We start from the raw sequence: 18,301 nt of genomic DNA on the forward strand, positions 1-18,301 counted from the left end.
TGCGACGACCGACATTGTTCCCTGCAGATCACTTAGCTAACCGCTACCACGCTAGCTGCTACACAACCCAGTAATAACTGCAAGTCGCTGCCCAACGTATTGTCTCCAACTACGCTGACACAAGAATTAAATGTAGCACAAATACACACCAACACCGTGATGAAAACTGAAATCATACCTTGCATACAAATGATTAGTTTCCAGTTACTAAACGATTCGCTCACATAGTTAACTAGCACAGCCTTCCATTTTCTGTCTTACTGACACGTAATCTCGCGAGAATTATTCACACCCGGAAAGCACCGTGGTTTCCTGTTCATCTAGCGAGATTCTCTGTATGTCAGTGATCATTTGACTTGTGCTCGTTACCTATAATAAGTTCTGACTCAACAAATGACTCAAGGTGCACTATACTAAGTTGATCAGAGCGTTTTTATTTTTTCTTCACGAGTCCATTTATTATATGTACAATATGTAAACACGAACGAGACACAAGCTCAAAACAGACATGCTCACAGGAAATAATATCCAGCCAAAATGCAGTTTCTATTTATGCCTACTCAGTTCTTCCACACAGTCTGATCAGGTTTTACATCAGCTTTGAATAACCAGTTTAACAGAGACTTCGCTCAGAGCTGACATTCATGTGAAGTAATTTATTTTCAAATAACTTTGTTTAGACACATAGAAATGTGATTTCATTAAACATACTATAAAAACATATAACACTATAAATATTGTTCAGGTATTTTCTTACAAAAACTTTGTACAGTTTAAATTTTTTAGTTCTTTTTAATAAATCACGATATTTTTAATGTAGGTCTATACAATGTGAAACAACCATACAAAACTGGTATGAGCCAAAAATGCCACCGCTCACATGAAGAGGACATAGTTGAAAACATGTTTAAACTTGCATTACTCAAAAAACCTCACTTGACATGAAGCAGACACGGTTTAAAATACAAAGATGAAACTTGCATAACTCAAAATACCTCTGATGGCACCATGATAAATGAGTATCAACTGTTGACAGCTGTTTTCACCATTATATGGAGAGCAGCCAACAAAATGAAACAGCCATGAAGTACTTTGGAGCAGCATTGAAATTATTAATGTAGCAAATGTTCTGTGGGTTGATACAATCTTGCTCAGATTTGAAACAAAGTGGTAACAGAGCTATAACAAAGCTACAGTATGAAAACATATAGACTCACATTTTATTTCTCAAGACAGACTACTTTCACGTGGTGAATCCACCTGAACACAGACTTGTGGAAACTGAGAGATGAAAGATTGACCAAAAAAATGTCCACCAAGCAGATGTACATATAGGAATGGAAAAATCAAGGTGATTTGTCACACAGAGGTGCGGGCCTTCAAGCTTTCAGTTTGACGCGACAAGCCCCACAGCCTTGCAAAATGTGCGAGAGTATCCGTAGTGTAGCAGTTAGGTCACAGTAACACCAGCGCTGTCCTTGCTCTTGTCCATAATGTATGTGGGAGAGTTGCTTTTGTCTGATATGGATCCTGCTGCTGAGGGCAGGGTCTGTGGGGCAGGAGAGTGCCCTGATGATTTGACTGAAGGGTCTGCGTTAGGCTCTGCTTCTTGCTCCTGCTGCGAAGCTGTGGCTGGAAGGAAAAGCAAAATATAAAATGAGAACATGGAGCCTGTACTGTATATGTTTTTCTGTTTGTCTACAAAATTTGCCTCTTATCCCACAGGCTGGAAAAGAGGAAAGGTCATGCACAGAAAAGACACTGATGAGGTAACCTATTTGTATTTGCACCGCAAAGTCACACTATACTTTATCAACTGGTTACATTATGTTGGCCTTTGAGGGAATGAGTGCTTGGGATGAGAGGGGCTGGCTGACTGTGGGGATGATGTTTATAAGAGAAATAACAGATGACAGACTGTGCTGTGGTGTCATGTTCATTGTATATTTGACATCAGTTACAAGATACTGCAGCATAAATATAGCACGTGGGGAGAAGGAGCTACCAAAAAACAACAATTTTGTCCATTTCAGAACAATAAATTAAAAAAAACATGAAAAGAATGAGTTTCACATCAGTTTTGGGTGAGTTGACAGAAATTATTAATTAATAATTTAACTTCTACACTATTTCACATCTTATGTCCCGCATTCTCTTTGTCTCATTTCTGATTTACTTGCGTGATTTTCTTTTTTTATTTCAAAGTTTAATTAGAGGATAAACCCCTTGAGATGCACCATCTTGTTTTCAAGAGTCTCCTCAGGCACAAAACATAGAAGCAAACAAAGACTTAAAAAAATAAAATAAATACATAAATGATATGAATGATAACTTCACAGTAACTGTCGTGCACATGACAAACTTTAAGTTACAAATGATTGAATGATAAAATAGTTGATCATATTTTTGTCTGCTTCTTCATCTAAATGTCTGTGATAGACTACATTAATCTAGTTGCCAAACCACTGTGTAACAGCTTTGTGCATCACAGTGCCTCAACATAAACCAACAACAGATGGTAGTTACTTTATCAAAGCAGGCTGCCCCAATTTACTCTTTACACTGGACACACTAATGCATCGTGAGTGTGCTTATGTTACCTGACTGTGTGCAGGACTTCATGTGTTCTGGCCAGTGGGCTTGCTGGCAGGGGTAGTCACAGTAACTTGTATTCCAGCAGCAGTAGAAGATGGCCTCTTTCCTGCAGTTGGCGCACCACTGTTTCTTCTTGGTCTCGTCCACTGCCTGCTGCTTTTCTGACTCGGTCTGCTTTTTAACCTCAGCCACCAACCGTTCTCTTTCCTGCTCCAGACTCTGCCTCATCTCTGCCATTGTCAGTTCTGTATTAAAGCGAGACAAAGTAAGTCAGTAGTACATCAGCTCCCAGGAGGTGTGGCGACACATTCCTGGAAGCAGGAAACTTACCAAGATTGTGTTTCATCTCTGACAGCTCTTGCTGATGCAGCCACTGCAGCTTCTCAATCTCTATCCTTAACCGTCGAATCTGTGGCAAAAATACAGAGATGAAACCTGGTCGTGTATTACTGCGACACATTAATAAGCATCAGTCTATATGCAAGTATGTACCTCTGCAATTGTGTTTCCTGATGTGCTTTTGGAAAGGTCATTGTAGATTTCAGTCATTGTCCCTTTTATTGTGTCCATGATCTGCAGAGTTTTAACAAAAACATGACATTAATCCACAGTCTTAACTACTTTCATCCTGCAAAAATGAAGTGAGCAGAGCAATAAGTCAATTTATATGAAGCTAAAATGCCATTAATGCAGACCTTTTCTTATTTGCCACATTTAATCACAGAGCAGAGGATTCTAACTTACTTTGTTTGTGTACTTGGCTATATCTGCAGCCACGTCAGCTGAGACTGTGGGGATCTGCACGTCTCCTGACATGAAAGAAGAGGAGCTCCCAGATGTGACCTGGGCAGCTGTTGATGAGGAAGTATTCGGAGGCAGGTCTTTTTGTTGCACTGCAGGGGATAAAGGTGGAAAAAAAAGGAAATTATACATGTTTTAATACACGTTTTATTCTATTATTTTAAGCTTAATATTCAGATGAATGATATATACCCTTGACTGCTTGTCTGGTCTGATAGCGGGTACTTGAGGAGGAGTTCTGCTGTTGTGATTGCGGCTGCTGCGGACTGCGTGTCTGCCCCTGACTCTGGGCCTGTGTCTGACCTGCTGACTGCTCACCATGCTGCTGCTGCCTCTGCACCTTCTGCATATGCCACTTCTGAGATGACGTCTGGAATTTGGTTGGATTCCAGACCACAGCCCGCTGCACAGCCTGAGCTGTCTCTTTGGGCAGTAGAGGGCGCTGTTTCTTTACAGCTGCAGGTGATGGGGATGATGTGGAGACCGAGGTGGAGGCAGGAGAGGGGGCACTGGTGGATGCGCTGGTGGCTGTGTTGGCACTGGGCTGACCAGAAGCTGTGGTGGAAACCAGGTTGAGTGCTGCTGTGATGGCAGGTTGTGAAGAGTCTTTCACGTTAGAACTGGTTTCCCGTGATGGTGCAGCTGCTGCAGCAGTTGAGGGCACTTTACCTGGGCAGAAATAATTTTAAAAAATTACTCCTTAGAGAGAGGCGTTCTGGATTTCTAAAGGGGGCACCATAAGACCAAGAGGCTTAAATAGGAATTAAACTTGAGGCCTTTTTGTAGAGTCTACTGGAGAGGTCAAGGAACAGGATTTTTTGAGAATGATTGGAAATGTAGTTAAAACAAATGCATCAAAGTCCTACTACTGTGACGTTAATTAAATCAGCATCAGTTCGGACTGAAGACTACAAGTTTTAAAGTGAAAAAAATCTGGGCTTGTGGAGTTTGCTTGAGGCTAGCAGCTCAAGGCTACATTACCTTGTACTAGCATAACACACCTAAATCTCTGACTAAATTTGTCGCCGGTTGAATTGCATTCTGGGTAATGTAGATGGCAAGTTTTGACAAGGAAGAAGAATGCATGGAACTAAAAAAAACAGAGCAATGTCACTGGTAGCTGAACCAAAGACACTGCTTTGGTTTTTTTAACTGTCCATCATGAGTCGGACAATCAGCGGAGAATCTTTAGGTTGATGATCATGTTTGGATATCTGTGATGATTTATCACACACATCACTGATCCATGGGCTTTTTCTTAGAGTCAGACACCAGCCTGAATAAAACATGGAATACTGGTTAAGAGTTGTGTGCTCACACATTATTTCTACAGCTGTCCTAAGTGAGACATGGGTCATAATGAGAATCACAGGAGAAAACATATACAGCATATCAAAAGCCTCACCTTCCAACTTGACAACGTTAGACTCTTTGGGAGTTTTGGCAGCAGAGGCCCCAGGTTCTCTTCTTGCCCTCTTTGAGTCACGGCCTCCATGTTCATCCCCTAGGTCAATCACCAGCTCCCTTTCAGAATCAGAGTCTTGCTCAGCCACTGATGTGGCAGCGGCTGCTCTGCCCTCCTCTGGGGCTTTGGGCTTGTCAGTGAGGGGCTGAGATTGGGGCGTTCTGGGCCTGTCCTGGAGGTCCCTATCTGGGCCACTGCTACTCTGCTTGTCTTTAAGCAGAGGATCAGGGGTGGCTTTATCCGCTGTCCCTGTAACTCCCTCCTTAATCTCTCCCTCCGTGCTCGCTTTGGGCCTTTTTCTCTCTGTTTTGTCTTTGTCGTCCTGGGTGGAGCTCTTTGGCTTGTGTTCCTCGTCGCTGAGATACTCGCTGTCACTCGAGTCCGATTTCTCAGAGTCCTCGGAGTCACTGTGATCCACGCCTTTATACACATCTTCAGAAATCTCATCTATCCCTGTAAGGAGAGGCAAACATTCTTGATTCTTCTTGAAGTTTTTTAAAGAGTTACAATGCTTTTGTAAGAGCGGAATGAAGAAATAGACTTTTTTCTTTGGTAACAGCCTGACAAGCTCTTCCCTAAATGAGGAGCAGTCACAATGTGTCCAATATCACATGTTTCATTGTTGAACAAACTCATAATTCATCACATTCATAATTCACTGTATCAAAATATCAAATTTCATTCTCGTTGAAAATTGACCATATCACACCAAAAAAAATGATATTTTTGAAATCGCTGGAAAATGTAGTTATTAGGGTTGATATCACTATCTGCAGTCAGCACGGCATGACATGTATAGCACGAGAATAGACTTTTAAAAAAAGGTGATAGCGTATGTACCGAGCTGTGCCTTGCAGCTCTCAATGGTCTTGTCCAGGCTCCTGATGGGTCTCTTTGGGGTAGTGAGGGTCGCTGATCCTCCCTGTTGCTGATTTTGCTGCTGCTGCTGTTGCACGGTCTCACTCAGCTCCTTCAGATCCATCTCAGCCTTCACCCGATCTGAAAGGAACAGGTAAATGTTTGATTTCATTTTAAATTCACCATGCTGACACATTCAACATGATGATGATGATATGCCTGATTACTAGCCTTTATGACAACATCATTGCAATAAACTGTATTTGTGCAGTTGGTACTGACCCAGGTTAAGATTGAGGATGCCACCTGCGCCTGTAGTTCTCTCCTGCTTGGGCACCAGTCCAGGGTTAAAGGGCTTCGGGCTGCCTGCCACGCTGCCTGCAGGACCCATCTTCCCTGAGACAGGAGATGCTGTAATTACAACAAAATACAATTAAAAAAAATCCAAGTTTAGTTATTTTTGCTTTACATTCAGAGGTAAAATGTTTTAAAATGGCATCACTCCACTCATGGCTACACACCAAGAGCGATGTAACATTAAAACCTTCAATAACCTTTTGTTTGTTTGTTTTTAGCTATTTGGGGGCAGTGGTAAAACGTCTGAAGCTGATTTGACACACTTGTTAGAAAACAGTTGCTTATTTACACACTCAGCAGTTACAGAGTAATATTATCATTCATTTGAAGTCGTGGTTCTGCAACCTTGTGAATGTAAGCCCAATAATCACTTTTCTTTTATCTCTGTTTTTGGTCTCTAAGAACTCCTGATTGAAACAGAGTCTTTAGTTGCTACAGGCTCCACTGTGTTCATCATCTAGTTGCTAACTGTGTCTGTATGCTGGTGCACAGCAGGTAGTGTTCAGTGAGCTTCTAGAGCTTCTTTAGCTGAAAACAGGCACTTTGAGAGCAGTGAGAGTGAACTAAAACAGTGAAGTTGTGGGCCAGACAGCTAAACAATGAGCTGAATCGCTCTCTCTTATTCTCTGATGGGTTAATTCTACAAGCGACGCCTTCCACATTTCAATCAAAGCCACTTCAGCGTTTACTCACCAGTACAGTCCATTGATTCCTCTCCAGTGCTGTAGTGGAAGGCAGGATTCCTGCTGGCCTTTTCCATATCCTGCTCCCCATCGGAGCCTGTGTGAACCGAGGAGTTGGTGCTCATGGGGGACCGAGGCATGTCTGTCATGGAGACCCTCCGAGTCATGCCACTCGGCGTAGAACTCTTGCTGAGGACCATCTTAGGGGACGCAGTTATATCAAAGCTGAAACGAAGTTTATCAGGTTTCTCTGTTTTCACTGTCCCAGCACCAGGGTTGGAGGGGTCCAGTAGCATCTGTAGCTGGTTGTTGGGTGTGTAAGGAGTGCGGAAGGGTGCATAGTTGAAGACCCCAAATTTCTTGCGAATGTTTTCCACATAGACTTCCATCTCTTGCATGGCACTATTGAAAATGCTCTTTGTTTTCTTCACAGAGAAAGGGATCTCTTTGGACATGAGGTAGCAGTTGTTGATGGGGACCCAGGCCCTATACATAAAAGCACAATGAAAAGCAATATAAACTATTCGTTGTATTAGATTAACCAGGAGACTAATCCTGGTTTAGCTGTGATCCAACAACCCTAATACATAGAAGCAATTTCCTCAGCAAAGTTTATCTCACCTGTCATGTTGCCCAAAGAAGCGTGCGTCTACCTGCGCGTCCTTTTCCCGAAGTGCTTTTGCTGGCCAGAAGGGAAAGCCCTTTAGCTTCGCCCAGACCAGCGGGTGGGGTTGACTCTATCAGGGGATGAAGCAAAAAAAATAAATATCAGTGCCTTACAGATCTGACATATAAAACAAAATGTATAAGCCCTGCTTTGACATAATAGTTAAGACTGAGTGAAGGACCTACACATGGCTCACAAAACCAGTTGTCCCTTTTTTGGCATGACGACAGGTAGCACTCTGGACACACCTCAATCTCATTCATCTAGAAGCAGATATTGAATAACACAGATGTAATTGATTTATACTCATCTACAGATCTACAGAATCGTTTATTAAGTTAGTAAAGCTTGTCTTACCTCATGTTCGCAAATCTTGACGATGACTTTTGCAGTTGCTGTTAATTTGTGATTGCCTGAAAAAAAAAAATGGTACAAGATAAATTTCTAGCACAGTAGTGGGATTACTGATATATGTGATGATACATAAAGTGGCCTACCTCCATTATAGATGATGCAGTTGTGTAAGATCCATTTCATATCAGCCAGAAAGGCTTCAGTGCAGCCATACATTTTCTTTTTGATATTCTATGAAAAAAATAAAATAAAGTTAAAGACATGATACTTCAATGAAGACAATCATCTGTTAAATATAATGAAAGCTGACCCAGAAGATATTACTCCACAGTATTATATGTTAATGTCATATGCTGTGTTCTAGATATTGTATACTGTCATTGTTTATTTTATATGTTACATGTTCTGTGTGTGTGTGGTTTCCTGCAGCCTCACTTATACTTAGGCCTTTCTGTATGATTTTATATACAATTCACATCCTTAATGTGTCTCCAAAGTTGCAAACCTGATACTCAAGAGTGCCTCTCAATGAGATTTTATAGTTTTTTGTTTTCTTCTGCTCATCCCAACATTTCTTTGTCTACACTTAGCACTTTGTATGACTTTTGGTATATTTCTTTGTGCTTTCTGCTTTTACAATGTGCAAATTAAAGAAAATAAATAATGATACCTTCTCTAAAGTACACAGGTCCATGGGGTGGAAAATGTACTCTGCATAATCCGGATGCTGTTCCAGAGACACAGGCTTCTGAAAGGGCTCAGTCTGCTCAGTTTAGACAAACATGAACAAAGAAACAGGTGCATTAGTCAATTTGGATGTCTCATTTTCTTCATATATTTCCTGGAAATTTGTGTTTGAATACAAAACACTTTGAGATTATAAAGACATCTATTAAACCAGTAGACAATGGATCTTTATAAGTCTTACCCCAGGCTGTTTAATCTTTTGGAGTGCAAATTTGAGCAAGTAAGAAAGTTGGTCTATTGTGAGCATCGTCATTGCCTTGCTCTGGGTTTCAATGCATTCAGCGACAGTTATTTTCTGCAACAACAAAAAATCGAACAGTTAATGACATTAATGAATGTATAAAAACAACCAACACAGAGAAAAAAATGTTACTAACATAAATTTATATGTTAACTGTAGTCAAGTTTACACTATCTGCTGTTTTTTTATTTAGCTTGTACATTTATTTAAAATTGTTTTAATCAACATCTCTCAGACTTGTAGTGTGCGCAATTAGCTTGCAGAGGTGTCACACCATGTGTCATGGAGGGCCAAGATTCTGTAGGATTCTGGATCAACCACAGACAAAAGCAGGTGATTTCATTGCTCTGTTCCTCCTCTCTGGCTGAAGCTGCTCATGGCACATAGTCTGACACCACTTTTGTCAACTAGGCAAGCAATATTGTGCTTTGAGTCCCACAATTATTTGTGTACACCCACACACACACACGTCTTCAGCGAGATACCTCACACTCTGGACAGAACCAGTCGCCCTCGGGCTCGGCTGGTAGTTTGAGGCACTTGGCGTGGTACACCCTGGGGCAGAGCTCACAGCAGAGCACCTGGCCCTCGCGGTGGCACAGCCAGCAGTAGAAGTCATTCCTGCCGTCCTGCGGTACAACATCAACAGGGTCTGTGGTGAGTGCTGGCTGCTTCATATAGTAAAAGGGACCATGTCTTAGCTCTGACTGAAATGCAGGCAAGAGAAACAGGGGGGCAGGTTTCAAAAAACACGCAGGAACACAAAAAGGTGCAGTGCAACAGAAACAAGGCAACAGTAGGGTGGGATAAGCAGGGAGAGAGGCCAAGAGTAAAGGCAATAAACCCAACACAAGACCTTTTAAAGCAATAAGCAAACTATCTGAACATCTACTTAAATGACTGTTTCAACTGTGAGTCAAACAGGACTAACCCAACAGGTTTTAGGGTGTGAGCTTTAGGGTTTCACCTGAGAGTAAACAATGTATGATATCGTTCTCTGATAAGTACCCAACTAGTACTTTACTGATGCTACATTAATGGCTCAATAGAAGCTGATGCATTTGTTTTCACAGCTAAAGATGGTGTTTCACAGTCCTATGCTAGTATCAGTAGCTTAGGACTGTGATCACTATCACTGTCACCATCTATGAACAGATATTAGCACTTGAATGCAGAATCTGTAGGCAAGACACAAGATTTTGGTATCTGAGGCATTTAGGTTTCTTTTTGTACTTTGAGTAGTACTGAACAATCACATTTGAATGGGCTGTGGTCACATGCAGGTAAACAGTCCATGTGGAGAGCAAAAGAAGCTAAACACATTGGCTGAAATGCAATCTTGGAACCCCTCAGCTAACATCTGACAATTTAGTTTTTTATTAGCTTTTTTTAAATGTATGTGCATTCATATATTCATAGAGATTAAGTCAAAGGTCAGGCTATTGTCAAGTATGAAAGTTAAGTGGCTAGTTGGTCTGTAAACAATGACACGAAAGAGGAAGTCTTGCCACTAATATCAGTTATGCAGATAGCTGCTGGATACACTGGAAGCTCTGAAACATTGGCTGTTGCCTCAGAGGCTAAATCGTCATCAGACAGTAGCCACTGGCTTCCAAGACTGTACTTGAGCTTCAGTCAGTGTTTGTTCTTAAGTTATCACGAGTAGTGGTAAAATTCAATTTAATCTTATCTGAGAATCATAGCATATATTCTAAACTTATCAGCAAGCAATTAACTATGTTTGCATCAAACACCTGTCAAAATATTATTTAAATTATCTTTTAATATCGTGCATGTTCAAAGGACTAAAGGGCAGAAGAGAATCACTCAGCGCCATCAGATAATAAAAACTTATGCATCAGAGTCGTATATCACCAAAATGCATGTCACTTAAATTCAGCAAAACAACAGGACATAAATTACCAAAGGTGACTGATAATAACACAAATGCAAAATGTCTAAAAATAATACATTAACTGTGATTGGACCATGCATTCATGGCACTGCTTCAAACAAACACATCAGTCAGAAGACATATCCACTGTCACAGCAGGTCACATCAACACGTTTGTCCATTTTTCAGCTGACAGTATACTGCAGTCAAAATCAAAAATTGGCGTGTTCTCTCAGGCAGTGTGGGTCAGTGTTGTTCACCTGGTCAGTATCTGTATTATCACCTTTCAGGAGGTCTGTGTCAGAGAAGAAGACTGAAGGCACCAGCATAACCCTGTCAGAGGGTCAAATAACGCCCCGCAGCTCTCTGACGCTGGATTAGGGGGTGCTGTGTCCAAAAACCCTCTGAAACCAACCAACAACACTCACACCCACTTCATGGGATAGTCGGCCAGCTGCGTGGAGATGAGAAAGGAGCCTGTGTTTGAAATCACAGTGCTCTTTTTTCATTATTTACACAACTATTTGTGGCACTTTCGTGTGTCCAACAATATGAATGTATTTCGAGGACTGAACATCCTCTCTATGACGGAAGGATTTTCACTACGCCTTTGAGCGTGGGACTTCGGAACGACTAAAAACACATTTGATTTCTGACAAGGACGCAGAACAAGTCATCCAGCCTACTTCTACTTCAATTGTTACGCAGCCCTTCGTGCTTTTGTGACAGTTTATTGCCCTTTCAATGCGGTGAATTGGTTTGGAACGTGATGAATTGTTGGCTGGGTGGAAGACAAAGCAGTCAAAACTCAGGTTGTCTTTGTTTTGGATCAGTCTCCTTTGCCAACTCCTCATTCGGGTGCGAAAGGACTGGCCTGTATTTGCAGTGGGTACACTGGCATTTGCCCCCACCACCATACTCCACAGCCTTTGAGAACACGCTAGATTTTGAAATGAGCATACTGGAGCCCTTACCTGGTCTTTGTTGTTACAGTTGACGGCCCCTGGCTTCTTCTTTTTCTTGAGAGGGCTTGGGGAGGTGTCTGAGGGAGAGTGGCCATTGGAGGAATGGGTGGGACTCGACACCCTTCTCTTCTGTGGTGCCACTGGCCTTTCCGCTGACCCTGGTGGATCAGGGACTGGATGCAGAAAGACAATCAGGTCGTCACACAACAGGAGACAGGCTCGTGCTGCTCACTGCATTCAAGCCCAACACATTACACAAGATGAAGAGGATTAAAAACAGGCTCTGTGACAGCAAATTAGCTATAACAAGAATAAATCAAGAGGGTGAAAACAATCGTGAACCACAATACACCAATCCTATCCTCCCACCTTCAGAGAGCTTACTGAGAAACCAAGGAACTGCAAATTGAAGCAAGTCAGTTTCAGCTGAGCAATTTGATATTCAGATTTCAGCGCTCAGCTTTTACACTTTTGTCTTCATGATATCATAACATCTGCTGACAGCACACTGATCAAAAAAGCATTAATTGAAGATGCCACCAATCGAATTACCATTTGACAGTAACAAATATCTAGAAGGCTCTCTCTAACCTAACTAGACCCTGTGTTGATACATGACATAATATCTAAACAGCCAGGCAGCCAGGCATGATGGATTATCTTTGCAGCCCTGAGACACCAACAAAATGCATTACGCTGCTTTTGAAACTTACAGTAAATAACCTTGACAGCCTCTGAAACTAAGACACCTAAGATGTTTGAATCTTAACGCGAGCTACTCGGCCTTAGAGACTTACCTTTGGATCGTACGGCTGCATCCATCCCCTCTACCACATCAGACTCTGTCTTTACCTCGTCCTCAGCCAGACTGCAGAGCACCGAACAAGAGCACACGGAAACACAGAAAGAGAGGCAAACACAAAGTCAGAAAGGGTGTTCAGAAACCACATCAGCATAACAGTAAACAAGTGGAACACCACCTAAGGCACCCTGGTCCCAGAGGATCCGTCAATAGGGACTCTGCAGGTTTCCATTGTTATTGTTGTCATTTGATTTCAGCACATCTCTGACATCGCGGTACGAAGTTCAAATCCTTTCCATATTACCAGTGACAAACGAGTCTGAATATAGTCTTTATGTTTCAAGGGAGAGAATGGGAACAATCACCATAGCAACACTCCTCTCCGCTACGCACAAGTTTATATTCAAAACAACACACAGGGCCATTTAGCCGACATTACCCTGCACCTCCGTCCTTCAGGAGACACTGCAGCTGTAGACTCTAGTCTGACTCTGTCCCGATCTTTGCTGCGCTTTCTTTAAAACAAATGGTGAATAGTCCTATAGTGAGGAGAGAGTCAGAGGGAGTCACTCCATACTACTGGAGGGACAGTGTCTCATGGCAATTAACATGTTTCTGCTCCCTCTCAAGCCCCTTCAGTAACAACAGGGCACCCTCAGAGGATTTGGGTCCATTCTTGGAGACCAATAGCAAGACATCCATATAACAAGCTTCAGACAAGATCTATCTGAATATTTTTGGCCTAAATCTTAGGCATGTGCATATTTGAAATAGCTCTGCTGGCCAAAGTCACGTTTATTTCACTGTACATCACCGAATGTGTAAATCTGGCACCACATATTTCCTATTGAGGATAAATGCACATACATAATTGTGGAGTTACATAAAAATCAGTTTGTTTTTAAAATCAGAACTCAAAATATCTGCATATTCTACTGTGTAAACAGGCCAATGCTGATATCATAGATTAACACAGGATACAGTTGCAAAGAATACTCCAACATGCACATCTTATGCGGGAAAAGCCTGATTTCCTAGGTCTCCTGTCCTGCTCTCATCTCATTTCCGCTGAGGAAAAAAAAAAACTGAGAATAAAAAGACTCTGGCGATAAATGAAAGTCTTTGGGTGTTCAGCTCCTCCTTTGTCAGAGCAACAGCGGGCCTTGTTCCAAGGATGTAGCCTTTATTCAAAAGCCCTGAGAAGAAAACCCTCCCAAGGACCCCTGACAGGTCACACACTTGACCATTTCATAGCACTGGCTGCAGCTCTGGTTTCCAACTAGGATGATGGGTTTACAGGCTACGACTCAAAGGTCAACCACACTCGTGGGATAAGCTTCTTTTTTTCTCTTCTGAAAGTAAAAGAATGTTCTTTATGCCCCCTCCCCCGGCCTTAAAGAGACATTCCACACAAATTTGATCAAGTGTCAGTTCAGTGACAGGCATAGGGAGGTTAAAACGCATATCCTGAAGGGTTTAAAGAATCAGATATGACAAACCCAACTTCAAAAGAGATTGGATGTGATGGGATCATCCATTAAAGCTATACTCCTTTAAACACCAAGTCAACCATGATGTTTGCTTCACAATTCAGAGGTTTAACAATGATTAAACCAATTCTTTCAACCAAACAAAATGGCAAATACTGCTACTAAGCCAACACTGTAGCTCACAATCTAATCTAACTCTAAATACATTCATGTTCTTTCAGGCATTCAAACTGGCAGTCGCACACAGCTTTTCAAACTGAAACTCAGCAGAATAAATGCATCATAGCCTGCGTAGTCTGAAAAATAACAGGCATAGGTTGAGCAGAGTTTTTTAAAAATATGGCATATGGGTATCTTGTTTCAGCCTGCCAACAGTCACACACACATGCACATACACACACACACAAACACACACACACTCCAACCCCTCCGGGGCCTTCCTGTTCCGGACTGAGTGAACAAACGAGGCCCACATGAAAATAAGAAAACGTTAGCCAAGTCGCTCTGCTACGTGTACCACAGCCCTGAAAAGAGAGAACATCCGCCATCACCAGGCAGCTCTGAACAAAGTGCCACAACCCTACATTACACACACATTTAACACCAATGGCAAGACACTGCTGCAGCTACCAGGAAGACGGGATGACCAGCAGTGAAAAAGTATGCTGATCCAAAGGGCATTCTGATCAGGAGCTGTGATCCATCACACAAGGAGAGTTAGGCAAATAAATCCTCATCAGATTCTGGGATATATTCCAGAGAGACGTGGGTTCAAGAAAACACTGACAGTATCCCCCTCTGCAAGTAGTACCTGATGGACAAAAAGGAAACAACACTGACTCAATGCCTTTAGATTCCACTCCTGTGAGAGACGAGCAGGGTTCTCTCGTCACAGAAAATGGAGGCCACAGCTTGCTCCCCTCCCCCCTCTCCCCCATCCCCCACTCCGAGGCTCAGACTCAGGCACTGGCACATCCATGCAGGAGGACCAGAGAGATCTGTGGAGATTACAGTCCAACATTTTCAAAAACACGGCAATGTCGAGAAAACCTTCACGGCCGATCACAGAGGTAGAGCAGAAACACAGAGAGGGAGGCACGAGAGAATCCAGCAAAGTGAGGAACACTCATCTCTCTTTTTCCTTTTTTCTTTTTTTTTATGTCTTCGATCTTGGCTTCCCTCCTTCCCAGTGAAAACTGCTGTCATAGAATAATTAGATTTCATTTTGAAGGAAGAGATACAAACACTGTGAAGCTACGCTCAGATCCTGGCAAAGCTATTCTCCATACCTTTTTAACCACCAAACAGACAAATATCTGAATAAATGGCCTTTCTATATGGCACTCCAGAAAAGCCATTCTGTGCCAGCATTATACTATTCTCTTTCCACAGGAACTGCCATTGAAAACACTTGGGAATAATGCCATTGACTAAAAAACATCCTACTCACCATGCTACACAAAACCCCAGAGAGATTATTAGGTTTTGTAAAATGACAATATACATTCAGCTTCCACAAGACCAACAACCACATGCAGACGAATGAAGAAATGCATCCTACTAGCTTTTGCTTTTCCTGAAATCAAAAAAACAAAATAATTAAAAGCAGGAGGTATTAGTCCTAGTCTACATTTCATAAAATAATGACTTTAACGGCATAAAGTTGGCTGTTTTAGAATTACTCTTTTACTACGTTAAAACAATATCCCAACACCGAAGTATACTATTAGTATGCACAGAATATCCAGTATAAAAGAAAGATTTGACCTGAATTTTATATAAGGCTGTAAAGGGTGAATCAAAGATGGCTGTGGAATTTTCCAGAAGGCCCTTGCTCTCCCTGCTGCTCTCCCTCTGATTGTCAATCTTTAACCTCAACTGCAGCTGCAATTGGCTGGAGGGCCAACAGGGTGGAACATTATTGGTCGGCTGTGCTATGCCACACGGATCACAGTGTGCAGGCTCCCCTCTTCCTCTCAAAAAGCATTTTTGCTGCAATGCAGACATTTCCCCCTGCATCAGACTGTTTATATTCCTTCAGTTTAGCTTGCCCCTCTTGATTATGACAGCATAAACCAAAGGGGATTTGAAAAGTCCTTTTGGGAGATTATATCCGTGGTTGTGATGCATAACTCAATGGTACTGCTATTCAACCTCGTCGTCCTGTCTATTGGCTACTTTGCCTCGGAAAGAGGCCCAGGCGATTTGAACACCACGAGGCTACGCACTGATGACATTTCTAATTATCAAGGTAGCATTCATATTGCGGGCTCACTCATGCGTGCTGAAGTAACTCATTACTATTCAGTAGTAAAGGTTTTGGTCTTTTTGTTAACAGAGAGTGACTTAGTCGTAGTCTAAGAGGAAATACTGATTGTACAGGAAACATGTCAGGCCACAAGAGAAAGAAAACATTCTTTGTTTCCCCCCACGCAGTAGAGACGGCTAAACCTGTGATACGTGATGTAACACAATGTACAGTCTATGTTCTGAAAAACAGAAAATGGCAACAAGCAGTAAGGAGTTTCCTCATACACCTTGTCTTTGTGTGGATTTCTTATAAAATATCGCGATAGAGACACTTAGTCTTTATTTGTACCTTATGGGTCAATGACATTTCTGTTTTACTGTATGTGTAAAGACAGAAAAATGCAAAGCAGCATGCAGGAAAAGAGAGAGCAAAGCGAACGATGAGATGAAAGTTGTAAATTCTCTCACACGTACGCATGCACACACACGCCATGTAAAACCGGGCAACATGTCTCGTGTTGTTCCCCTGTGCTGCTGTCTGATCAGTGAAGAGAAGGCTAGAGGAGAAGAGCTCTCTGAAGCACAAAATGGCCACTGTCTGTGTGGGGATCAGAGAGTGGAGGAAGCAGTTTCACAATAGTGCGAGAGCTGACGAAGCCCCGAGCAGTGAACTCAGGCCTTATTGGTGTAAACAAACCTGCGTCTAACCTCTGTCTCAACAAATCATTTCTAAAGATACGACTGGAAGAAATGAGTAGAGTTTTGCCTTTCAACAAAAGGTTTGTTTCATGTGAGCCCATCCTCTGAACGACCTGGAGTGCAGAAACTTTGCCCTCAGTACAGTTTTAATAAACACGCACCAAATCATACAGTTTCAAGCTTCTGAACAACCTTTTTTACACGTACGCATATAAGAATTTTAGACTGAAAAGCGGTATTCAGTTATGCCCTGCACTCCTTGTCCTCCTAAAAAGCACATCTGTTGCCCCCCACGTCTATTCCCCGGCCTGGCATGACACACAAGAAAACAGCATAGAGCCAATCCACTTACAAAGGGTACATAATACCCCCCCTCCTCCTCCATTGCCCATCCCCCATTCTTTCTCTGCCAGGCTACAACACAAGACTGCCACAACAGAAAGGAGATGTGGGTGCCATTTCTAAATCTAACTCTCCTTTGCATTATAAAAAAGGAAAAGGATTTGCCATGGTCCACTCTGCCTCCTGTATGGCAGCCTGGTTGTCTGGGGCACCCATGTGACCCTGAGACACAGAGAGAGAGCAAGGGTGAGAGTCGTTACCCAACCCCCCACCCTCAGCGCTGTGGAGCAGAGAGGCCTGGCGAGGCCTCCAATCCAACCCAGCTCCTCCTCCTCCTCCTGCACACTAAACTGATTTTAAGGTGTGCACATTTGTCATGAGAAACCAACAGTCACCACAACAACAAGAAGGAAGCCATGTTGTTATCAGAGAGTTGAGATAAAAAAGACAGAGCTTACCTCTGTGGATGCATGGCTGCCTGACACACTGTTATGTCAACACTTATAAAACATGGAGGACACTCTCAGCCGGGGAAGGCTCCGCTCTTCAGGCAAGGCGATCAGGCCCCAGTGATGTTAGCCAGATCCTGACTGGTCGCTCTCCTCACAGGCAGGATACAAGGCCGCGTCTGATTGGCCGAAATGTTTCCTGAGTAATTATCTTTGTTCAGTGCAGGCAGGGGCAGCACTGTGAGTGTCAGAGACAGGGGAAGAAAAATCAGCAGACAGCTAGGCCTAAAACCACAAAATAACATGATTAATATGAGTATTTTTGACATACAAACCCCATGTATCAATGTTTTAAAGCTTCCAAGTGTAGAATCTGGCGGCAGTTGTCTTATTTGAAGGCTTTAGAAGTAGAAATGGCAGCATGTAGAGTGTGAAGAGCAGGACACCATGGCTTCTCTGCACAAGACTCCATTTTTTTTATGTGGAGAGGGCCTTTGTTTAAACTCCTCCCTCCCTCTTGGCTGTTTCCAGAGAAAAGAGAGGCTGTAGCTCCTCACCTATTTTGGCAATTCAGCCGCCAAAAAAAAAGAGAAAAAGATAGAAAAAAAAACGTGAAATGAAATGAGAAATTATGCAGTCAAA

The 18,301-nt window shown here is 42.4% G+C and overlaps 1 protein-coding gene across 6 annotated transcripts; it reads right to left on the reverse strand.

The window, feature by feature from the left end:
* Positions 1-418: 418 nt before the first annotated feature.
* LOC121612278 (protein kinase C-binding protein 1-like) lies at positions 419-18,128 on the reverse strand. 6 transcript variants are annotated; one of them, XM_041945064.1, is made up of 21 exons: positions 17,995-18,128; positions 17,669-17,897; positions 12,425-12,495; positions 11,637-11,800; positions 9,254-9,397; positions 8,709-8,822; positions 8,451-8,543; positions 7,924-8,011; positions 7,784-7,839; positions 7,612-7,689; positions 7,381-7,496; positions 6,770-7,245; positions 6,002-6,130; positions 5,702-5,860; positions 4,802-5,314; positions 3,589-4,065; positions 3,340-3,488; positions 3,088-3,168; positions 2,926-3,004; positions 2,601-2,840; positions 419-1,632 (listed from the first exon to the last, which is right to left on the reverse strand). In XM_041945064.1, the coding sequence occupies exons 2-21, from the start codon at positions 17,680-17,682 to the stop codon at positions 1,451-1,453; spliced, it is 3,423 nt and encodes a 1,140-aa protein (XP_041800998.1). In that variant the 5' UTR covers positions 17,683-17,897; positions 17,995-18,128; the 3' UTR covers positions 419-1,450. The 6 variants fall into 6 exon arrangements, with proteins under 6 accessions (XP_041800998.1, XP_041800994.1, XP_041800996.1 ...); XM_041945060.1 differs by having other exon boundaries at positions 9,254-9,475; XM_041945062.1 differs by having other exon boundaries at positions 9,254-9,475; positions 17,991-18,112.
* Positions 18,129-18,301: the final 173 nt, after the last annotated feature.

This window comes from Chelmon rostratus, chromosome 10 (genome assembly GCF_017976325.1).
Source record: "Chelmon rostratus isolate fCheRos1 chromosome 10, fCheRos1.pri, whole genome shotgun sequence".
Lineage (NCBI taxonomy): Eukaryota > Metazoa > Chordata > Actinopteri > Chaetodontiformes > Chaetodontidae > Chelmon > Chelmon rostratus.

Excerpts from the sequence above, each read along its gene's own strand:
- LOC121612278 (XM_041945060.1), bottom strand. Across the intron at positions 5,861-6,001 it reads CATCCTCAATCTTAACCTGG|ATCGGGTGAAGGCTGAGATG; the intron begins GTCAGTACCAAC and ends TGTTCCTTTCAG. Across the intron at positions 5,315-5,701 it reads GAGCTGCAAGGCACAGCTCG|GGATAGATGAGATTTCTGAA; the intron begins GTACATACGCTA and ends CTCTCCTTACAG.